We start from the raw sequence: 25,317 nt of genomic DNA, 5'->3' as shown, positions 1-25,317 counted from the left end.
TTACCCCATCCTTGTGGGTTTTGGAGCAAAAGCCGGCAACACAACGCGAAGGCATAATAACTATATATATAAATAAAAAATAATGTATAATAATAATAATAATAATAATGACAAACTGAACACCTGTCGCATCAACAACAAACTGGTAAGTGAGGAGGAAGATTCTTTAGATGACGTCATTTTGCCTCTCCTCCTCATTCGTCTCCTGGGTGCTGCAGCCCCGTCAAATTTGCCCAAATAGCCATGTTTATCATAACTTGTAAAATAGGCGCCTTCGTGAATTAATATATGGATCATCGGGAATTACTTTTTATGTTATAAAACATCGCCAAAGATGTCAAAAGCGTGTCATCAGATCTTTAAAGGTTTACGTGAAGAGTCAGGTTTTGCAGAATTTATCTCTGCTTGACTGGATTTTTAATGATCACATATTTAATTGTAAAGAATGATTTCTTGAAAGTAAAAGTGATTCTGAGGAGAAATGATCACTTCATGACATATATTTGTTCTGCATGTTTTACTTTTACAGAAAATTTTAATTGATAAACAACACTGTATACAACTATTAACTGCTGCTTTCGTGAGTTATTGTGACTTTCAGAGAGATGATCTTACCCCAGTGTCTCCAGTTTACAGTGAGGATTCTCCAGTACAGCACAGAGACGCTTCACTCCTGAGTCTCTGAAATTATTCCCAGTCAGATCCAGGTCTCTCAGGTGTGAGGGGTTTGATCTCAGAGCTGAACTCAGAGCAGCACAGCCTTCATCTGAGACACCACAATCACACAACCTGCAGAGACACAATGACGCACTTCACTGTCTGAGTTTATGAGCATCAAGATTTGCTTTGTGTTTAATTTAAAAAAATTATTATTATTATTTTGTGTGTGTGTGTGTGTGTGTGTGTGTGTCCCATGGATTTAGCATTTCTTTCCCCATTTCATATCATGGAAGTTGCTCAGCTGTGAGCAGAAGAAGGAAGTTACAATTTACAATTCATCTGAAATATTGCCAAATTATTCCACCACTGCAGGCTCCAATATGTTTAAGCTTGAGATGTCAATCATGTTCTTTCATGATTTATTGATTGGCAGTTGGATATAAGGCTCCGCCCCTTGGACAGAGTGACCAGTCATAATGAGAAGCCGTGCATCCAGAAAAACGAATGAAAAAAGAACAAAATGAACAAATGCATTGTCCAATGAACACCAGTATGTTCTTTCCCCTGTGAAAACACACTCGCCCACACTCCATTCCCTCCCAGTGAAGCGGTGCATCTGGGCGGGGCTCAGAATGACGAGATAGACACTTTGGTGAAATAAACAGTGTGAGTTTAATGAACAAACAGCGCGATATTGCAGTGAGATACTCCATCAATCTGATTCACTCAAATACTGAACGACACCAAGACTGATGAATAAAAGAGAGACTTTGGGAAACGATTCATTGCTGCATTTTAATGAAATGTGAGGGGAAGCCGGGCTTCCAGTGTCGTCTTAAAGCAAATCACTGACAGAGATGGACTGGAACATTATTTACCATTTTAACATTTAATATTATTATTATTATTATTATTATTTCTTTTTGGGAAAAAAGGATTGTTGTTGTGGGTTTCAGTTTATTGGAAGTTGTTTTCTGCTCCTTTTTAATTTTTATTCCAAAGTCTTTTTTTGGTCTATTTTTCTTTTTTTTACTGCATCAGTTCTATGGCATTAATGTCTCATTTTAGTTTTCAAACTCTACATTCCTGAGATCATTTCCACCATGTCACTGCTCATCGGCGTCGCCAGACCCATTTTACTGGGCCACGTGCCCCAGTACATATCTGCTGTGCCCCAGAAAAAATTTCCTGATCACATTTCAGAAACAGTAATGTCTTTAGCACTGCGCAATAATCGGATACAACCGACATGTCCAAATTGTACCCTTTCATCTCTATTAAATTGCTGGTGTAATACTTATCACATAATTAACACATATAATGTGAAACCACACGACTTGAGCTTCCCAACAGTGCTACCCACTGGTTACTGTGATAAACGGTTTGCGCTAAAATTAACATCAGTGAATTCACATCAAATTTAATGATATTCTGCATACAGCTCTGTGTCCATCTCTACACCCATTATTGTCAGTGCAATACTTCACTAACTTCTGAGTTTACACCATAAACCATAGATCAGAATAAACAGCAGTCCCTACCCTTTCGAATCGTATATTCATTTTGCCTTTCTCAAGTAATCCGGTTTTGAAATTACAGCAATAGCAAATTACAGCAACAATTTGTCTCCAACTTCGGACTGAAATTCTAATGTAGCTTACATTATGTAGTTATATCGGTCCATGATATGTTTTTACAAATTATTGCTAAGACATACAGTAGGCTATCCCACTATCATGATATTTATGTTGCCAGATTCCAGACAATCCACACAAGTATGAAAAGATATTTCAGTCGCCATGCTTCCTATAGTGGCATTCAAGAACACATTCATAAACGCAAAATGTTTTTCCTTGATAGAAAAGCCTGACATAAATATGCAAATATCATCACAACCAAGACTGTTCTGAATAAAAGAAGAAGAAAAAATAGATGATATCATTATAGTATGGAGATGGATGGCCCTTATAATGACCATGAGCTGAAAAGTAAAAGATAGTATTTAGGTTGATATTATCAGGAATACAGCGGATTTTTTTCTACTTCAAGGTGAATCAACATGGGCAACTTTGTCCCTAAATATAAGGTGCACATTCTGTGTGTGTGTGCTCGTCCATGTGAATGTAGGGAACGCGCATGCAGCCAAGCGCGTGAAATTGGAGAAGGAAGGTACAATGACGCCACGCAGTTCACGCAGTCAAGTGATTGACTGCTTTGCCCTAATGAAAAATAGGTGGTACAGTTTAATAATAAAATAATAATCATTTAGATTAGATAGACTTAGGCTCTCAATCAGGGGAATACTTTATAAACTTTCAGATCATATCAGGTATACGACTGGGAAAGTCACAAAGTGACTTTTTTGTGTAATGTTCCCTCCTGTAGTCTCATCTCATCTCATTATCTCCAGCCGCTTTATCCTGTTCTACAGGGTCGCAGGCAAGCTGGAGCCTATCTCAGCTGACTACGGGCGAAAGGCGGGGTACACCCTGGACAAGTCGCCAGGTCATCACAGGGCTGACACTTAGGCTACGTTTACACTAGACCGTATCTGTCTCGTTTTCTTCGCGGACGCACTGTCCGTTTACATTAACCCCCCTGAAAAAGCGGGGAAACGGGAATCCGCCAGCGTCCACGTATTCAATCTAGATCGTATCTGGTCCGGTGCTGTGTAAACATTGAGAATACGCGAATACGCTGTGCTGAGCTCTAGCTGGCGTCTCATTGGACAACGTCACTGTGACATCCACCTTCCTGATTCGCTGGCGTTGGCCATGTGACACGACTGCTGAAAAACGGCGCAGACTTCCGCCTTGTATCACCTTTCATTAAAGAGTATAAAAGTATGAAAATACTGCAAATACTGATGCAAATACTGCCCATTGTGTAGTTATGATTGTCTTTAGGCTTGCCATCCTTCCACTTGCAAGTAATAAGTGATCTGCGCTGGGATCTCACACACAGCGGCTCAGTCCCGAATCGTGGCTTGTTCACTTCACTCGCGCGCTGTGTGAGCTGCGCAGAGCCGGAGTGCACACCCTCCAGAGGGCACTCGCTGTTCAGGGCGGAGTGATTTGGAGCGCAGGATGCCTGCGGAGCCGAGCGTATCCGCGTATTGGTGTTGCTGTGTGCACGGCTAACGGTTTTAGTGTCAACGCGAATCGTTTTAAGAACGTTAATCTGATGATCCGCTGATTCGACGTAATGTAAACGTAGCCATAGACACAGACGACCATTCACACTCACATTCACACCTACGCTCAATTTAGAGTCACCAGTTAACTGGACTGGACTGGAACATTATTTACTATTAACATTTATTATTATTATTTAAAAAAAAAAAAAGATTGTTGTTGTGGGTTTCAGTTTATTGGAAGTTCTTTTCTGCTCCTTTTTAATTATGTCTTTTTTTTTTTAACTGTTTCAGTTCTATGGCATTAACGTCTCATTTTAGTTTTCAAACTCTATATTCCTGAGATCATTTCCACCATGTCACTGCTCATCGGCGTCGCCAGACCCATTTTACTGGGCCACGTGCCCCAGTATATATCTGCTGTGCCCCAGTATAATTTCCTGATCACATTTCAGAAACAGTAATGTCTTTGGCACTGTGGAATAATCGGATACAACAGACGCGTCCAAATCGCAACAGTGCTACCACTAGTTGCTGTGATAAACGGTTTGCGATAAAATTAACATCAATTAATTCACATCAGATTTAATGATATTCTGCATACAGCTCTGTGTCCATCTCCACACCCGTTATTGTCAGCGCAATACTTCACTAACTCCTGAGTTTACACCACAAACTACACATCAGAATAAACAGCAGTCCCTACCCTTTCAAATAGTATAAAGTATTCATCTGGGCCTTTTGCCTTTCTCAAGTAATCCAGTTTTGAAATTACAGCAACAGCAAATTACAACAACAATTTGTCTCCAACATCGGACTGATATTCTAATGTAGCTTATGTTACGTAGTTACATCGGTACATGATATATTTTTACAAATTATTGCTAAGGCATACAGTAGGCTATCCCACTATCATGATACTTATGTTGCCAGATTCCAGACAATCCACGCAAGCATGAAAAGATATTTCGGTCACCATGCTTCCTATAGTCGCATACATTCAAGAACACGGAACATTCATAAACGCAAAATGTTTTTCCTTGATAGAAAAGCCTGATGTAAATATGCAAATATCATCACAACCTAGACTGTCCTGAAAAAAATAAATAAATACAGATTATATTATAGTATGTAGATGGATGGCCCTTATAATGACCATGAGCTGAAAAGTAAAGATAGTATTTAGATTGATAATATCAGGAATACAGCAGATGTTTTTCTACTTCAATGTGCATCAACGTGGGCAAGTTTCTGTTCATGTTTATTTAAATTTATTTTAATTTCCCTGAGGGAACCCTCCCAAAGGGATCAATAAAATTCTCTCTCATCTAATCTAATCTAAATAGAAGAGAGACATTCTGTGCGTCTGTGCTTGTCTATGTGAATGTAGGGAACGCTCATGCAGCCAAGCGCGCAAAATTGGAGAAGGAAGGTACAGTGATGCCACACAGTTCACGCACTCAAGGGATTGACCGTTTTGCCACAATGAAAAATAGGTGGCACAGTTTAATAATAAAATAACAAGCATTTAGATTAGATAAACTTAGGTTCTGTTATGCTCCGCCCCGGACTTCCACTCCGGAGATTTATCTCCCAGTTCAGCGCCAATCCGGATCCGGGATGGGACTTTCATCTTGCCAGCATTCACTTCCTGGTTTGCTCTGCTGTGCATAAATAGGCCGTTCTCAAAAGAGGACTTTGCCAGAACGCCTCATTGGTTTTTCACGTTGTCTCTGCGCCATTATCGCTTCTTGGATTTTTGCTCTCCGTTTTGCCTGTTTCTTGTCAGTTTTTTGCACTACATTTTTGTCTTTTTTCATGTTTGTTGTACTGCGTTTTTGTGTCAAGTTTTTTGTCTGGACTATTTTTTATGCTAGTGTTTTTTGTCCCTAGCTTTTTTGATTATTTGTGGTTTATTTTTTCCAATTAAATCTTTCTTATTTTTGGAGTTACTGGTCTGTGTTCTGCTTTTGGATCCTACTCACCACCCATAACAGTACATTCTGGTCAACATGGATCCAGCGGAACTGAACCATCTGAGAATGGCTATGCAGCAGCAAGGAGCCCTCCTCGGGACCCACCAACAGGAACTCAAACAGATCACCCAGAGCCTGGCCACCCTGTCCAACTCACTCAACCTTCTAGCCACACAACTCCATCTCTCCCAAGCCATGCCTACCCCTGCCCAGCTGCCTCCTTCACCTCCCACCACCGCTGCTTGCCACGAACCGAGACTTTCTTTGCCTCAACCCTACAGCGGGGAACCAGGTACCTGCAGATCTTTTGTTACAGTGTTCACTGATCTTGGAGCTTCAACCTCTGGCTTTCCCCACAGAACGCTCCCGGGTAGCCTATACAATCACGCTCCTCACTGGCAAGGCCAGGGAATGGGGAACAGCAGTCTGGGATGCCAATGCACCCTGTTCCAGCTTCAAGGAATTCTCTGAGGAAATGAGGCGAACATTCGACTGCTCTCTGTCCAGCCGGGAGGCGGCAAGAGAGCTCATGGAGCTGTGGCAGGGGTTCCGATCTATGCCATCGAGTTCCGGACATTGGCAGCATCATGCAGTTGGAATACTTTTGTGAGTGTCCATTTCAATTCAGTTCAAATTCAAAGGGGTAGATGTTGTATAGTTGTTGTCACACGCTTATCTTAAAACACTGTGTTCAGCTGTTGTTCATATCTTGTTCAAGATGGTGGAAGATGTTCAAGATGGAGGCAAACAGGTCGCAAGCAGGTAAGTAGCAAGCAGGCAGGGGGAGAGAGGCAATGGCAGGCAAGCAAGGAGAAGGGGACAATGGCAGGCAGGCAAGCAGGTGGCACACAGTGAAGTAAATCCAAATTGTTTGTAATTCCAAATAAGGCTAGGTAATCCAAATATAATGGTTCAAAATAAAGGGTTCAAAGTAGTAAAACTAAAGTATGTATGTGTGTTACAACCCTGGTGCCAGGGGTCGTGTGTGTGGTTCTGTGTGGGTGCGTGTTTTTTTTTTTTTTTCTCTCTTAGGTGGACGCCCCTTCCTCTTATACGCAGCTGTTCTCACTCACCTCATTGAGGGGCCATGTTTAAAAGTGAGAGGGAGACGCCTTTCGAGAGAGGTGTGTGAGCCGGTGGGCTGTGGCGGTGACCGTTAGGAGAGAGAGAGAGTTGGGAGCTACGTCTAGCGAGTGTGCGCTGCTCCTTTAAGAGGAAAGGAGTGTGCGTAATCCCGGAACTGTTTGGTTGTGGTTTGTTTATTGTAGTTTTGGTGAGAAAACCTGGCTCTTGTGTTTGTTTTTCCTTTGTTTGGAGACCAGGGCCCTGTACTACGAAGCGGGTTTTCTGGCTTACCAGGGTAACTTCAAGAGTAACTTGATCACGTGCAGCGTAACTTCCCGATTAACCCATACTACGAAAGTTGGCTATGTTCAAACCGAGGTATGCTGCCATGGCAACTTGCGCTGCATCTCAAACCTGCTCGTCTCAGGTTATGTTCTTGGTTAACCCAAGGTTTCCGATTAACCACACCCTTTTTAAACACCACCTCTCCACCGACATTTCCTCTAGAGACAATGCCAGCGTACCTGGATGACCCGTGCGATATCGGAGCGCAGATTAGAGATGGGATTTATGGCTCTTTGATGGGATCCGCATCTTTGTGATCCGTTCTTTGAAAAGAGCCGTTCAAAAGACTGGCTCATTTGGCTCTTTTTAAATATTTATTCAGTTTTAAGAAGACAGCGTCTAAAGAAGCCAGATCCCTCTGCTTAGACAGTGACATCAATATTTCTGGACATACCTTTTATATAAAGCAACCTAGACTTACATTATTGTAACCCCTAAACGCTCATAACCATTAAAAAACAATGAGGGCTTCAATGAATGTCCATGCAGAACGGCTTTTCTGTAAAAAAAAAAAAAAAACCCACTCAAGAACAGTTATCAAGAACGCAAGAATATTTTATAGAAAAACACTTGTTTTACAAAAATACTTAAGTCTGAGATACAAAATAGATATAACTACAATAAATATAACACAAGAACTAGTTATCACACAAACATTTTAATAGAAAAAAAACAAACTTTCTATATTAAAAATATTGAAATTGTAACAAAAATAGATACAACTAAACAGTCAGATAAATAAAGTTATAACAAGAACACTATTTTAATAGGAAAAAACAAACTTAATGCAAAAAAATATTAGAAAAATAGATACAACTAGACAAACAAATAAAATACACAAAAATAGAACAAACAAAATGACGATAGAATAAATTAAATGAACGTCCGTGCAAAGTAGTTTTCCCACAATATTATCATTAATATCACACAACATTATAAACTATATACAAAACAATTTGAACTATTAGGCAAACAGATAAAACTTGAATAAATAAAAGGCAAATGAATGCTTGCTTGCACGCGCGCGCACACACCATTATGAATGATGTTTTTATATTTCATTTTCACCTGTTGCCAGGTGCGTTTGGCACTGCTGTTGCCTCTGAAATGTTCACAGGACATACACCAACTTAGTCAAAGGGACTGAACAGTCAGTCATCCTAATTCATGTGACTCTGTGCACATATCAGCTTAAGTAGGCTACTCCATGAATTTACCATACCAAATTTTATTCAGGATTTTTCGGACATTAAACAAGCTATATATGACTGGGGCCACGTCGAAGGACCATTTTCTGTGACTTGTGATTGATCATGAAGCTTTCTCTCATCCTATACTTCTGTTCTGGAACATGTAGAAGGGAGAATGTACTTGCACATTTACCCGATCGGCAATTCGTTGCCAACATGCTTGCCGCTCCTTATTGGCAGCCGCTGTTGTTTTGAACTCCTCGTAGCTTTGCATTATGACAGCGTATTCTTCCTCCGTGAAGTACGGCGACCGTGCCATTGTGAACAGTGGTGATTTGTGCTGATAACCTCCCCTTTAACATGAACACGCATTAACCCTGATTAGGTTAAACCAGGTTCAACAAATCAACTTCATAACTGGCGTCGTAGTACCGTTTAACCCCAAACAAGATAACCAGGTTGTGTCAACCTCAGTTTAGCGGGGGAACCCTGGGTTACTTCTGGGTAGGTTAACCTCTGTTCGTAGTACAGGGCCCAGTGCTTTTAGCTGTTTTTTCTACTATTTTGTGAATAAAAACGGTTTCCATTTCAGCCCTGAGTCCGCCTCCTTGTCCTCTTTTTCCTCCCGGGTCTTTTTGGTTTATCTCTGTTGCTTCTCCCCATCCCCTATTTGCCGCGGGGACCGTAACAAGTGGGGGCTCATCCGGGAGCGCTCCATCAAAGGAGAGGGTTTTGGTTGTGGATCACCGGTGTATGTGGTTTGTGACAGTCTCCCTGGTTGAGATAGGTGAGTGTCTAGCTAGGCTGATTTCAGTCTTTCCATTGGGCACTCGTTTATTATTTTGCCTTTTTTGTTTTTGGAGTAAATCTGGGTGGGGATATACTTCCCTGGCAGGGGTAGGCATTCGGGGCTTCGGCCGCCGAGGGATAGCCTTTAAAGTCACCTCGAGCCCGACACGCTCCGAGAAGATTGAGGTAGGTGAAGTTTTGGTTAGGTAGGAACTGGGGGTGAACTGTTAGCCGGTGGGTCTATGTTGTGTAGTGGGTTAGTTGTGTTCTCTTGTTTTGTGACTGTAGCGCTACTGTCAGCCATGGCAACATTTGAGGTAGCAGCGTTTGCGGCTGGTCCTACGTGGGGTCGATTGGAGGAGTGTAGGAAACGGGACTTATTTGAAATCGCCAGGCACTATGGCGTCTCCGTCCCATTTTCTCTCTGTAAGTGTGACCTGAAAGCTGCAGTTGCGGAGGCTCTAGTGGCTAAAGGGGTGCTTAGCCTGGTGCCCGGGGATTTCCCTAGTGGTATCGGGGACACAAATGTTGTGGTGAGCCGCCCCTCTTCTCCTTTGGAGGAGCTGGCTGAGGTCCAGCCGACTGGGTTGACCCCTCGCTCCAGTGTGCTGGAGGAAAAGAAACCGGTCACTCTGCCGCAATTTGATCCCTTTTCAGTCAAATCCTCCCCTGGTTCGAAGATTGATGCTTGGCTAAAAATTCGCCTCGCTCGCCTCCAGCTGGAGAAGGAGGAGCGTGAGAGGGAATTCCAACTTCGGAGGGAGTTGGAATTGAGGAAAGTGGAGGCAGATACGACAATTAAAATGAGGCAGGTGGAACTACAGACAGAGTCGGGGGTGGTGACCAGGTCGCCGCAGTCTCTGACCGGAGGGGGCTTTGATGTGAGTAAAAACATTCCCCTGGTCCCGGTATTCCGCGAGGCTGAGGTTGAAACCTATTTTAGTGCATTCGAGCGAATCGCTGTAGCATTAAGCTGGCCACAGGAGGTGTGGGCAGTTTTGCTACAGTGCAAACTAAGTGGTAAAGCCCAAGAAGCTTGCGCGTTGCTCTCGGTTACTGATAGCCTAGAATATGATAAACTTAAAGGAGCTGTCCTGCGGGCATATGAGCTGGTGCCAGAGGCGTACCGCCAACGCTTCAGAGGGCTCAGGAAAAACCATAGCCAAACTTATGCCGACTTCGCCCAGGAAAAGGGTGTGTTGTTTGACAGGTGGTGTGCCGCATGTAAGGTTGGGGATGTAACCTCCTTGCAGGAACTGGTGCTAGTGGAAGAGTTCAAGAACTGTTTCTGACCGTATTGTTACATACTTAAATGAGCAAAAGGTGTCAACACTGCAGCAGGCTGCAGTGCTAGCAGATGAGTTTTTGCTGACGCACAAAACCAACTTCGAGCGGCATGACCCCTTTTCCACCCGCACCTTTTCCCGCAAGGCTGTTGACTCACCGGTGGGTTCAGCTCCCCGTCCCAGTCCACCTGCTCAGGGCCCAAGAGGGGGAAAGCCCTGCTTTTATTGCCTCAAGCCGGGCCACCTGGTCGCTGACTCTGAGGCGCTGAAGCAGAGGCAGCAGGGGGCTGCGCTGAAACCACCAAAAGGAGTGGGTCTGATTAAAACGGCAGCCTCGTCACCAATCAGTCAGTGTCCTGCCATACCAGAGTCAGACGAGTGTTTTAAACCATTCATTTCTCGTGGGTTCGTGTCACTCATGGGTAGAGTGGAGGATCAACGTCCGGTTACCATCCTCCGTGACACTGGTGGTTCCCAGTCGTTTATACTATCTAGCGTTTTACCTTTGAATAAAGAATCTGCCTGTGATGTGAGTGCTGTGGTTAGGGGGATTGGGATGAGTTTTGTGCCTGTGCCCCTCCACCGCATTCATGTGCGATCACAGTTAGTGACTGGTTTCTTTTCGGTGGCTGCTCGTGCCTCTTTCCCTATAGAAGGTGTTGAATTTATTATGGGAAATGATTTGGCGGGTGGGAAAGTTTACCCTTCTCCAGAAGTCATGAGTGTTCCCATCTTTGTTCATGAGCCTGATGTCTTAGCTGAGAAACACCTAGATGTGTTTGGCATCAGTGTCTTGACCAGAGCTCAGGCCCATAAGCAAGGTAGGGAAGTGAATCTGTCTGACTCTGTTCGGTACCACCCTGTTTGAGGACAAGCTGCCCCCTTCTGTTGAGTTGCCAGAGGTAGTGGAGACGGTTACCACTCCTGATGTCACCCTGCCACTAAATCAGGACGCCCTTATAAAAGCTCAGAAGGCTGACCCTCTTTGAAAAAGTGTTTTGCTGCTGTTGGTGATAATCATGGAAATAAAATAAAATAGTTGTACTTATTGGATGATGGCTTGTTGGTGCGGAGGTGGGTTCCTTGACTGGGAGGGGTGGATGAGGACTGGGGGTCGGTCCATCAAATAGTGGTTCCGGAGGGTTGTAGGCAGCATGTGTTGTCGTTGGCGCACGAACATCTGTGGTCCGGTCATCTGGGGGTGACTAAAACTTATGATCGGGTCCTAAAACATTTCTTTTGGCCTGGAATGAAAGTGGACGTAGCCCGTTTTTGCCGAACGTGTCACACATGCCAAGTAACTGGTAAATCAAATCAGAAGGTTCCTCCAGCCCCGCTGTGTCCCATTCCCGCTGTCGGCGCGCCGTTCGAGCATGTTATTGTAGACTGTGTGGGTCCCCTACCAAAAACTGAATCCGGTAACCAGTTCCTATTGATGGTGATGTGTGTCGCGACTCGTTTTCCTGAAGCTATTCCTCTTTGGAAAATTACTGCATCGGTGGTGAGTAAAGCCCTCCTAAAGTTCTTCACCACTTTTGGCCTTCCACGTATCGTGCAGACAGATCAGGGCATGAATTTTATGTCAAAAGCATTCCGACAGGCCCTGCAGTCCTTGGGGATTTCCCATTCCGTAGGTAGCGCTTACCACCCAGAGTCACAGGGTGCGTTGGAACGATGGCACCAAACTCTAAAATCGATGTTGCAAAAATACTGGTACGAGTCTGGGAAGGATTGGGATGAGGGGCTGCCGTTTATGCTCTTTGCTATCCATGATGCTAAGCAGGAGTCACTTGGGTTTAGTCCATTGGAGCTGGTGTTTGGCCACAATATACGTGGCCCCTTAAAAGTGTTGCAGGACCAGTTCATGACCAGTTCCCCTGAAATTATAATGTTAGTAAGAATAAAAGGGAGAAGCATGCGCAGCCTATTAAACAATTGAGAGAACATAGAACCAAAATAAATCAACACTCTGCGTGTCTAACAGTGTAACAGATAAACCTGGGTTTAAATTCACACACTTTCAAATAAAAGCAAATTCCTAAGACTATCCTAATTATACCCAAATGCCAAAATCTTACTTAATCCTGCCTTTAGCAAGATATGAACTATTCGCCGGTGTAGTTTCGGGCCTCGCCGTGGGAGCACGTGAGCCGCTCGTGATGGAGGCGGAGAAAACTTTCGGGTCCAGCGGAGCACTTGGGTGGATCCCGTGGAAAGCAGAGGATTCTTGGTCCGAACCTCAGCGTTCGTGAGGAAAAGTCTCTGATCAGAATAAGATGCACAGCGCTTTTGAGTTAAAAAGGATTCAATCGCTTCTTAACTTTTGACTGCCTGGGCTGCAGTCGTGACGTCACTTCTAATGCAAGTAAACCGGTTGTAACTCAGGTTGAGTTTAAAGATCGCGCGACTCTAGAGTTTACCTTTGCCAAGGGTAAGAAAGAAAATCGCGCTGAGTGATGGATCTTGCAAGAAAGAAGACGTCTTTCTGGGTGGAGAGCGCCTCTTTATACGTCCAGATTCATCAGAAGCCAGACGAGAGAGACAAAGATGGTGGAGCTTCCGCTTGGATTTATGCATGCATGGCAGACTGACGTAGGTGATCCCGCCCACGCGTGACGTAGGTCACACGGAAGTTGCCTGGGAATTGTAGTTCTGACACAAGATGGCGGCATGATACCTACAGATGTCAGACTGGAGACATGCCCACCAGAGAGCTGTAGAGCATGAAAAAAGCATGGCACATAGAGCCTTTGCTGAAGCTTATTTCTTAAACTGTTCAGAAGCTGACATAAACAGTCTGCTTAGGGGAAGACAGCTCACTGTTCACAGAGAGCAGATCAAGAGGAGGCGCCAGGTCTTAGAGCGTGTTGTTGAAGTTGTCCGAGTAATAGGGAAGAGGGGCCTGAGCTACAGACATGAAGAGAATGAGGCTGCGTATACTATGGAGGACAGTAGCCTTGACCATGGTAATTTTCTGGAACTGATTATTTTACTGGGGAAATATGATGTGGCCTTGAAAGAGCATCTCAGTGAAGTAATTGACAAAAGCAGAAAACGCCATGAATCGGCATCAGGCTCAAGAGGAAGGGGTTCCCTTGTCACTCTACTGTCTAAATCAGCTGTTAACTCAGTGATTGACAATACTAAAGTTGATCAAAGAGAACATTGCCACAGAAATCCTAAAAGCTGGAATGTTTTCTGTCCAACTGGACACCACAGAAGACATTACAGCACAAGACCAATGCTCAGGTGTCCTGAGGTATGTGACTGATACCATAAATGAGAGGCTTGTTGCTGTGGTCAGATGCAGTGCCTCTACAGGAGAGGCATTTGTTCAGTTGCTGAGTGATGTTCTTGATGGTCTCAACTTAGACAAAAGGCTCTGCATTGGAAATGCCACAGATGGGGCTGCCAACACGCAAGGAAGGTACAAAGGCTTCTCGTCACTCTTAGCATCACAGTCCCCTCACCATGTTCATGTGTGGTGCTATGCCCATGTGCTGAATCTGGTTCTTTCTGACACCACTGAAATTGTGATTGAGAGTGGATCACTTTTTCATCTTCTTAATGAAACAGCAGTGTTTATCAGAGAATCACATCAGAGGATGAATATATGGGAGAAAGAAAGCCACAGCAACAGACACAAGCGCATAGCACCCATTGGAGAGACACGCTGGTGGGCAAAGCATGAGGTGTTAAAGATGTTTGGCTCCTTTGGAAAACCCCAAGACTGTCTTTACGTTGATATTCTGTGCACCCTGTCAGCCATTCAAGAGCAAAAGACAGTAAAAGGCAATGTTCGAACCAAAGCAAGAGGTTACAAAGATGGCCTGCTGAAACACGAGACAATCCTGACAGCTCAAATATTCATGAGAATATTTGAACAGACAACACCCCTGTCAAAATACTTACAAACAGGAGGGATGGACATCCTCTCTGCCCACAGGATGGTGCTCTCTGCACATGAGGCCCTAAAAGAGGTGGCAAGAGATTTCAGGGCAGTCAGGGGTGCTGCTGACAATTTTGTGAAGTGGGCAAATGAGAAGCTGGAGGAGCAGCAGGATGAGGAGATGGACATGGAAGTGGAGGCTTCACTACCTCAAAGAAGACCGAAAAAGAATAAAGCCATGCCAGGAGAGATGGCAGTGGATGAAACATCCAGTGATGCTTTCAAAACCTATGAGGTAAAGGTCCACAACGAAATAATGGACACCGTTACTGAGGCCATTCAAAGAATTTCTGACACATGGCAGTTTATATGCAGACTTATTTCTGGACCCCAGACACTTTCCAGATATCAAAATTAGTGGTATTCCTGATTCTGCACTCCAAGATCTGAGCAGGTGCCTGATTAAATTTGACAGTTCTGCAACAGTTAACAATCTGCAGGCAGAACTTCAAAGCTTGGCAACCCAGTGGGAAATGCTGAAACGATCACCACTGGAAGCATATGCATCCAGGACTGTGGAGGAAGGACCTGATGAAAACAAGGAGGAGATGACGATTATCAACAAAAGCTGTGCCTCTTGCAAGAACTGCCCACTGTGTTGTTACCAAATTCTCCTTCCATTCAACTTGCTCACAGATGCAAATCATCATGTAGCTCTTGCATACAAATATTTACTCACCCTCTCAGTGACACAAGTCGCTTGTGAACGGTCATTTTCGACCCTTAAATTCATCAAGAGCAGACTGAGGAACAGCATAAATGCAAGCAAGTTAGAGGCCTTCACGTTGATGTCCTCAGAAAAGGACATCCTCATGGGTCTTGATACAGACACCGTCATTGACAGAGTTGCAGAAAAAAGTGAACTACTTCAGAAACTCCTACTATACTGAGGTAAGGTTTTTTAAATATTAACACTAGCTATATTATTCAGCGAAATGTTCTATTCAAAATTACATGAAATTGAAATTGGGACACAAAAACATCCCCTTTCATTGATTCCTCTTTTTTCCTTTTTTCCCTGTCTCTCAGGTTTTGTCGACTGTTTGTTGTCACAAAGTAAGCAATATAAGTATGGAAACTTATTTGTTTTGTTTGAAATGTATTTATAGTGATTTTTTGCCATCAACATTCATTGTATCCTTTTTCTGTTACTATTTTAAGGTTCCATTTCAGGATACTCATTCACCATTGTTCACGAGATTGACAGGCATTTGGGTTCTGGGTAAGTATAGATCGATCTGATTTTTTAGAAATTAATATTTAATGACAATTTCGTCATTTATATGTCTGCCATTCATTTAGGATGCCATTTGAGAGGATTTTGTCATAGATATTCAGGGGTCATAAGTCATGATTCAGCAAGTAAGTGCACAATGCATTTATGTGCCTATTTATCTGGCTTTCCCAATGTTTTTCCAGTTAGTTGTCATTTGTAATGCTTTCATGTACATGAAACATCTATTCTATCATCTATTCTAACATCTATTAAAAATATTTGAAGCTGTCATTTAAAAGTGAGTGTAAACTTGTTCATGTCTCACCTCTCTGCATCTCCCTCTTTATGAAATCCTGCTCCTCTGAAGGGTCTTCTGGCGTACATAGATGTTCATAGGATCGTCAGGGTATGAGAGCGTTTGTTCAAGTCAAGTGAGCTATCTACTAAGTGAGTAAACATAATACACCTCACAGCAATATAAGTGTGATGACCCTGAGGTTGTTTTGAACATTTATTAACTTGTATGTACCTAACCATAAATTGTTTTAATGTCTTCCGTTTCCTTTCTGTCTGTGTACTTGTGTGTGTGATTGGCTGCAGGTGGGATGATTATGAGAGTGACTGTGTCAGTGTGTAGGTGTGTCCAAGTAGCAGATTGGACTGAAGACTGCAGATAAGGTCGGTTCCTCCCAGCTTCTGGGGGCTCTCTTCCAACCATGCCCCATTGTGTGCAAGAAGCATTTTAAATAAATCATTGACTGCATAGTTACTGCGCATTTGTTGGTGTTTTTTGGGGGCCGGGAATTCTTGCTTTAAATGTTGCACCATTTCCCCTTGGCCAGGATGTAACAACCGTAAAAAAAAAAAAAAAAGTACATTGCTTCACAGAAAACATACTTAAACAAGTGCAATGAGAGATAGCAACCTGGCCCCAACCGGTGTGTTTGGCTCCCCGTAAAGACAGCACACACACACACTGCAGGGGGACAGACAGACAGACAGACTAACAGACGGGGTCATGGCAATACCTGGCCAAACCTTCTCCGGGGGGGGCAGGTTACTAGTCGTTTGAACTCTGGTAATTATGAGCCTGTCGAAGTCTTAATATTGGCCTGCCTAAGTCAAAAATGCCCGGCCCGTTTTTTTGTCCCAGTCCAGCCCTGCTTATAGTGCACTACACAGGGGCAATAAACTTGTTTCTCCAGAGTCTACAGAGTACATTTGTAGAACACTATAGATTTATATATGATGTAGAATCAGAGAAGTAAACAATGATTATTCCATATAAATCCTACAAACATTCAGCCACTCGTTCTTGAGACAGCGTGCGAACAAGAGTTTCAGAAAAAATGGCCAGAAAACCCACCGGTTTCACCTCTCAGTGTCGGAGGAATAAAAATGTCAGTGTAATTTAAGAATATGTTTGTTTGTCTAATTACTTTTTAATTACTTTTTAATTAATTAATTGATTAATTATTACTAAATTAGTAATTACAGCCAAGAGTGTCAAACATTTAACATATATTAATAGATTTAATATAATTAAAATAGATTTAATTATTAAATAAACATATGAAAAACATTATGAATATATTTCAATACGGTCTGGAATCACGGATGGATATCGGAATGTCACATTGATTTCGCTACATTTTCATCAAATTTAACTCCATAAGGCCAGTGATTATCTAATTTAGTATCATAAATGAGACAAATTTCTGCCCCTCAAACATTGTGCATGAGAGAGAGAGAGTGCACGAGAGAGGTTTTGATCTGTGTGAACCTAAAGCCCGGCGCACATGGGCGACTTCTCGTCACAAGCGTATTGCGATTTCTGGACACAAGTGTCCCCTCTCATGTGCGCGTTATCTGCGTCCAATGGGTGATTTGGGGAGGGGGATGCAAGTCACATGGAAATCACGTGACTACTTTGCAGGTGGGGATCGGCTTAGCCTTTGGAGGTGATCGCTTTGTTACTGCAAAGACACGCACACATGGCGATATCTCTGCAACAAGTCAGCGGCTGGCGATTTTTTGTCGCAGAATATCAAGCATGTTTGATACCTGCGATCTGTTGCAAGCAACAAAAAAAATAATCACCGTAACAAATATCCGCATACGAAGCAATTTTTTGCTTGCGTCAAAAAAAGAAATGACTTCATGACTAATATATTTGTTCTGCATGTTTTACTTTGACAGAAAAGTTTAATTCATAACACTGTATACAACTATTAACTGCTGCTTTAGTGAGTTATTGTGACTCTCAGAGAGATGATCTTACCCCAGTGTCTCCAGTTTACAGTGAGGATTCTCCAGTACAGCACAGAGACGCTTCACTCCTGAGTCTCCCAGATTATTATTCTTCAGATCCAGTTGTCTCAGGTGTGAGGGGTTTGATCTCAGAGCTGAACTCAGAGCAGCACAGCCTTCATCTGAGACACCACAACCCCAGAACCTGCAGAGACACAATGACACACACTTCATCAACAGATTTCCATCTTGGTGTAATTCTTACTTTAAAGATGAGGAGTGTAAAATTAATTTTATTATTCAGAATGTCATGAGGATTTAATATCACCTGTTTATTCTCATTAACAGTGTAATTAATAATGATAATACTGAGTGTGATATTGAGTTTCTCTCCTCTGCTGTGTGTGATATTAAACCATCAGCAGCTGAAGCTGAACAGAGAACAGCAGAGAGACCATGAACTTTAATCAGAGAGAGAGAGAGAGAGAGAGACTGAATCTCAGATGGTTCTCTACTAGACTTATAGTGCACTACACAGGGGCAATAAACTTGTTTCTCCAGAGTCTACAGAGTGCATTTATAGAACACTATAGATTTATATTATTGTAGAATCAGAGAAGTAAACAATGATTATTCCATATAAATCCTACAAACATTCAGCCACTCGTTCTTGAGCCAGCGTGCAAACAAGAATTTCAGAAAAAATGGAAAGGAAACCAGAAAACATACCGGTTTCACCTCTCAGTGTCGGAGGAATAAAAATGTCAGTGTAATTTATGAATATGTTCGTTTGTCTAATTACTTTTTAAATAATTAATTATTACTAAATTAATAATTACAGCCAAGAGTGTCGAACATATTTAACATACACTACTGTTCAAAAGTTTGGGGTCACCCAGACAATTTTGTGTTTTCCATGAAAAGTCACACTTTTATTTACCACCATAAGTTGTAAAATGAATAGAAAATATAGTCAAGACATTTTTCTGGCCATTTTGAGCATTTAATCGACCCCACAAATGTGATGCTCCAGAAACTCAATCTGCTCAAAGGAAGGTCAGTTTTATAGCTTCTCTAAAGAGCTAAACTGTTTTCAGCTGTGCTAACATGATTGTACAAGGGTTTTCTAATCATCCATTAGCCTTCTGAGGCAATGAGCAAACACATTGTACCATTAGAACACTGGAGTGAGAGTTGCTGGAAATGAGCCTCTATACACCTATGGAGATATTGCACCAAAAACCAGACATTTGCAGCTAGAATAGTCATTTACCACATTAGCAATGTATAGAGTGGATTTCTGATTAGTTTAAAGTGATCTTCATTCAAAAGAACAGTGCTTTTCTTTCAAAAATAAGGACATTTCAAAGTGACCCCAAACTTTTGAATGGTAGTGTATATTAATATATTTAATATAATTAACATAGATTTAATTATTAAATAAACATGAAAAACATTATGAATATATTTCAATACGGTCTGGAATCACGGATGGATATCGGAATGTCACATTGATTTCGCTACATTTTCATCAAATTTAACTCCATAAGGCCAGTGATTATCTAATTTAGTGTCATAAATGAGAAATTTCTGCCCCTCGAACATTGTGCATGAAAGAGAGAGAGACAGAGAGAGTGAGTGTGCATGAGAGAGAGAGACTGAGTGAGAGAGAGAGGGAGGTTTTGATCTGTGTGAACCTAAAGCCCGGCGCACACGGGCGACTTCTCGTCACAAGCGTATTGCGATTTTTGGACACAAGTGTCCCCTCTCATGTGCGCGTTATCTGCGTCCAGTGGGCGATTTGGGGAGGGGGATGCAAGTCACATGGAAATCACATGACTACTTTGCAGGTGGGGATTGGCTTAGCCTTTGGAGCTTTGTTACTGCAAAGACACGCACACGCGGCGATATCTCTGCAACAAGTCAGCGACTGGCGATTTTTTGTCACAGAATATCAAGCATGTTTGATACCTGCGATCTGTCGCAAGCAAAAAAAATCACCGTCACAAATATCCGCGTACGAAGCAATTTTTTGCTTGCGTCAAAAAAAGAAATGATGACTTCATGACTAATATATTTCTTCTGCATGTTTTACTTTGACAGAAAAGTTTAATTCATAACACTGTATACAACTATTAACTGCTGCTTTAGTGAGTTATTGTGACTCTCAGAGAGATGATCTTACCACAGTATCTCCAGTTTACAGTGAGGATTCTCCAGTACAGCACAGAGACGCTTCACTCCTGAGACTCCCAGATTATTCTGAGACAGATCCAGTTCTCTCAGGTGTGAGGGGTTTGATCTCAGAGCTGAACTCAGAGCAGCACAGCCTTCATCTGAGACACCACAACCATCCAACCTGCAGAGACACAATGACACACACTTCATCAACAGATTTCCATCTTTGTTTAATTCTTACTTTAAAGATGAGGAGTGTAACATTAATTTTATTATTCAGAATGTCATGAGGATTTAATATCACCTGTTTATTCTCATTAACAGTGTAATTAATAATGATAATACTGAGTGTTATATTGAGTTTCTCTCCTCTGCTGTGTGTGAAATTAAACCATCAGCAGCTGAAGCTGAACAGAGAACAGCAGAGAGACCATGAACTTTAATCAGAGAGAGAGAGAGAGAGAGAGAGAGAGAGACTGAATCTCAGATGGTTCTCTACTAGACTTATAGTGCACTACACAGGGGCAATAAACTTGTTTCTCCAGAGTCTACAGAGTTTATTTATAGAACACTATAGATTTATATTATTGTGGAATCAGAGAAGTAAACAATGATTATTCCATATAAATCCTACAAACATTCAGCCACTCGTTCTTGAGACAGCGTGCGAACAAGAATTTCAGAAAAAATGGACAGAAAACCCGAAAACATACCGGTTTCACCTCTCAGTGTCGGAGGAATAAAAATGTCAGTGTAATTTATGAATATGTTAGTTTGTCTAATTACTTTTTATTTAATTAATTAATAATTACTAAATTAATAATTACGGCCAAGAGTGTCGAACATATTTAACATACACTACTGTTCAAAAGTTTGGGGTCACCCAGACAATTTTGTGTTTTCCATGAAAAGTCACACTTTTATTTACCACCATAAGTTGTAAAATGAATAGAAAATATAGTCGAGACATTTTTCTGGCCATTTTGAGCATTTAATCGACCCCACAAATGTGATGCTCCAGAAACTCAATCTGCTCAAAGGAAGGTCAGTTTTATAGCTTCTCTAAAGAGCTCAACTGTTTTCAGCTGTGCTAACATGATTGTACAAGGGTTTTCTAATCATCCATTAGCCTTCTGAGGCAATGAGCAAACACATTGTACCATTAGAACACTGGAGTGAGAGTTGCTGGAAATGGGCCTCTATACACCTATGGAGATATTGCACCAAAAACCAGACATTTGCAGCTAGAATGGTCATTTACCACATTAGCAATGTATAGAGTGGATTTCTGATTAGTTTAGATTAGTTCTTTGAAAAGAACAGTGCTTTTCTTTCAAAAATACGGACATTTCAAAGTGACCCCAAACTTTTGAATGGTAGTGTATATTAATATATTTAATGTAATTAACAGATTTAATTATTAAATAAACATATGAAAAACATTATGAATATATTTCAATACGGTCTGGAATCACGGATGGATATCGGAATGTCACATTGATTTCGCTACATTTTCATCAAATTTAACTCCATAAGGCCAGTGATTATCTAATTTAGTGTCATAAATGAGACAAATTTCTGCCCCTCGAACATTGTGCATGAGAGTGTGTGCACATGAGAGTGAGAGAGGGAGAGAGGTTTTGATCTGTGTGAACCTAAAACCCGGCGCACACGGGCGACTTCTCGTCACAAGCGTATTGCGATTTTTGGACACAAGTTTCCCCTCTCATGTGCGCGTTATCTGCGACCAGTGGGCGATTTGGGGAGGGGGATGCAAGTCACATGGAAATCACGTGACTACTTTGCAGGTGGGGATTGGCTTAGCCTTTGGAGGTGATCGCTTTGTTACTGCAAAGAGACGCACACGCGGCGATATCTCTGCAACAAGTCAGCGACTGGCAATTTTTTCTCACAGAATATCAAGCATGTTTGATACCTGCGATCTGTCGCAAGCAAAAAAAAAAAAAATCACCACCGTCACAAATCTCCGCATACGAAGCAATTTTTTGCTTGCGTCAAAAAAAGAAATGATGACTTCATGACTAATATATTTGTTCTGCATGTTTTACTTTGACAGAAAAGTTTAATTCATAACACTGTATACAACTATTAACTGCTGCTTTAGCGAGTTATTGTGACTCTCAGAGAGATGATCTTACCCCAGTATCTCCAGTTTACAGTGAGGATTCTCCAGTACAGCACAGAGACGCTTCACTCCTGAGTCTCCCAGATTATTATTATCCAGATCCAGTTCTCTCAGGTGTGAGGGGTTTGATCTCAGAGCTGAACTCAGAGCAGCACAGCCTTCATCTGAGACACCACAACCATCCAACCTGCAGAGACACAATGACACACACTTCATCAACAGATTTCCATCTTGGTTTAATTCTTACTTTAAAGATGATGAGTGTAAAATTAATTTTATTATTCAGAATGTCATGAGGATTTAATATCACCTGTTTATTCTCATTAACAGTGTAATTAATAATGATAATACTGAGTGTTATATTGAGTTTCTCTCCTCTGTTGTGTGTGATATTAAACCATCAGCAGCTGAAGCTGAACAGAGAACAGCAGAGAGACCATGAACTTTAATCAGAGAGAGAGAGAGAGAGAGAGAGAGAGAGAGAGAGAGACTGAATCTCAGATGGTTCTCTACTAGACTTATAGTGCACTACACAGGGACAATAAACTTGTTTTTCCAGAGTCTACAGAGTGCATTTATAGAACACTATAGATTTATATTATTGTAGAATCAGAGAAGTAAACAATGATTATTCCATATAAATCGTACAAACATTCAGCCACTCGTTCTTGAGACAGCGTGCGAACAAGAGTTTCAGAAAAAATGGACAGAGAACCCGAAAACATACCGGTTTCAGCTCTCAGTGTCGGAGGAATAAAAATGTCAGTGTAATTTATGAATATGTTAGTTTGTCTAATTACTTTTTAATTAATTAATAATTACTAAATTAATAATTACGGCCAAGAGTGTCGAACATATTTAACATACACTACTGTTCAAAAGTTTGGGGTCACCCAGACAATTTTGTGTTTTCCATGAAAAGTCACACTTTTATTTCCCACCAGAAGTTGTAAAATGAATAGAAAATATAGTCAAGACATTTTTCTGGCCATTTTGAGCATTTAATCGACCCCACAAATGTGATGCTCCAGAAACTCAATCTGCTCAAAGGAAGGTCAGTTTTATAGCTTCTCTAAAGAGCTCAACTGTTTTCAGCTGTGCTAACATGATTGTACAAGGGTTTTCTAATCATCCATTAGCCTTCTGAGGCAATGAGCAAACACATTGTACCATTAGAACACTGGAGTGAGAGTTGCTGGAAATGGGCCTCTATACACCTATGGAGATATTGCACCAAAAACCACACATTTGCAGCTAGAATAGTCATTTACCACATTAGCAATGTATAGAGTGGATTTCTGATTAGTTTAGAGTAATCTTCTTTGAAAAGAACAGTGCTTTTCTTTCAAAAATAAGGACATTTCAAAGTGACCCCAAACTTTTGAACGGTAGTGTATATTAATATATTTAATATAATTAATATAGATTTAATTATTAAACAAACATGAAAAACATTATGAATATATTTCAATACGGTCTGGAATCACGGATGGATATCGGAATGTCACATTGATTTCGCTACATTTTCATCAAATTTAACTCCATAAGGCCAGTGATTATCTAATTTAGTGTCATAAGAGACAAATTTCTGCCCCTCGAACATTGTGCATGAGAGAGAGAGAGAGAGAGAGAGAGAGAGAGAGAGAGAGAGAGAGAGAGAGAGAAACAGAGTGTGCATGAGAGTGAGAGAGGGAGAGAGAGAGAGAGAGAGCGCATGAGAGAGGTTTTGATGTGTGTGAACCTAAAGCCTGGCGCACACGGGCGACTTCTCGTCACAAGCATATTGCGATTTTTGGACACAAGTTTCCCCTCTCATGTGCGCGTTATCTGCGACCAATGGGCGATTTGGGGAGGGGGATGCAAGTCACATGGAAATCACGTGACTACGTTGCAGGTGGGGATTGGCTTAGCCTTTGGAGGTGATCGCTTTGTTACTGCAAAGACGCGCACACGTGGCGATATCTCTGCAACAAGTCAGCGACTGGCGATTTTTTGTCACAGAATATCAAGCATGTTTGATACCTGCGATCTGTCGCAAGCAAAAAAAAATAAAAAATCATCACCGTCACAAATATCCGCATACGAAGCAATTTTTTGCTTGCGTCAAAAAAAGAAATGACTTCATGACTAATATATTTGTTCTGCATGTTTTACTTTGACAGAAAAGTTTAATTCATAACACTGTTTACAACTATTAACTGCTGCTTTAGTGAGTTATTGTGACTCTCAGAGAGATGATCTTACCCCAGTATCTCCAGTTTACAGTGAGGATTCTCCAGTACAGCACAGAGACGCTTCACTCCTGAGTCTCCCAGATTATTATTATTCAGATCCAGTTCTCTCAGGTGTGAGGGGTTTGATCTCAGAGCTGAACTCAGAGCAGCACAGCCTTCATCTGAGACACCACAACCATCCAACCTGCAGAGACACAATGACACACACTTCATCAACAGATTTCCATCTTTGTTTAATTCTTACTTTAAAGATGAGGAGTGTAAAATTAATTTTATTATTCAGAATGTCATGAGGGCGGCACGGTGGTGTAGTGGTTAGCGCTGTCGCCTCACAGCAAGAAGGTCCGGGTTCGAGCCCCGTGGCCGGCGAGGGCCTTTCTGTGTGGAGTTTGCATGTTCTCCCCGTGTCCGCGTGGGTTTCCTCCGGGTGCTCCGGTTTCCCCCACAGTCCAAAGACATGCAGGTTAGGTTAACTGGTGACTCTAAATTGAGAGTAGGTGTGAATGTGAGTGTGAATGGTTGTCTGTGTCTATGTGTCAGCCCTGTGATGACCTGGCGACTTGTCCAGGGTGTACCCCGCCTTTCACCCGTAGTCAGCTGGGATAGGCTCCAGCTTGCCTGCGACCCTATAGAACAGGATAAAGCGGCTAGAGATAATGAGATGAGATGAATGAGAATGTCATGAGGATTTAATATTACCTGTTTATTCTCATTAACAGTGTAATTAATAATGATAATACTGAGTGTTATATTAAGTTTCTCTCCTCTGCTGTGTGTGATATTAAACCATCAGCAGCTGAAGCTGAACAGAGAACAGCAGAGAGACCATGAACTTTAATCAGAGAGAGAGAGAGAGAGAGAGAGACTGAATCTCAGATGGTTCTCTACTAGACTTATAGT

The 25,317-nt window shown here is 41.9% G+C and overlaps 1 protein-coding gene and 1 long non-coding RNA gene across 2 annotated transcripts in view; one reads left to right on the top strand and one right to left on the bottom strand.

Moving 5' to 3' along the window:
• LOC132870650 (NACHT, LRR and PYD domains-containing protein 12-like) overlaps nt 1-25,317 on the bottom strand; it is a 137,743-nt gene that overhangs the window by 4,351 nt on the left and 108,075 nt on the right. The window contains exons 15-19 of the mRNA XM_060904400.1: nt 24,428-24,601; nt 22,197-22,370; nt 20,045-20,218; nt 17,891-18,064; nt 616-789 (exon numbers count right to left, since the gene is read on the bottom strand). Of these exons, the coding sequence (XP_060760383.1) occupies nt 616-789; nt 17,891-18,064; nt 20,045-20,218; nt 22,197-22,370; nt 24,428-24,601 (870 nt within the window). The remainder of the gene's footprint in view (nt 1-615; nt 790-17,890; nt 18,065-20,044; nt 20,219-22,196; nt 22,371-24,427; nt 24,602-25,317) is intronic.
• Nucleotides 15,552-16,046, top strand: LOC132870651 (uncharacterized). Its single transcript, XR_009651163.1, has 3 exons — nt 15,552-15,615; nt 15,696-15,755; nt 15,977-16,046. It is a non-coding gene; the product is annotated as an uncharacterized LOC132870651 (long non-coding RNA).

This window comes from Neoarius graeffei, chromosome 22 (assembly GCF_027579695.1).
Source record: "Neoarius graeffei isolate fNeoGra1 chromosome 22, fNeoGra1.pri, whole genome shotgun sequence".
Classification (NCBI taxonomy): Eukaryota; Metazoa; Chordata; class Actinopteri; order Siluriformes; family Ariidae; genus Neoarius; species Neoarius graeffei.
The sequence above is the reverse complement of the archived record's forward strand: the minus strand, read 5'-3'. Positions and strand labels throughout refer to the sequence as shown.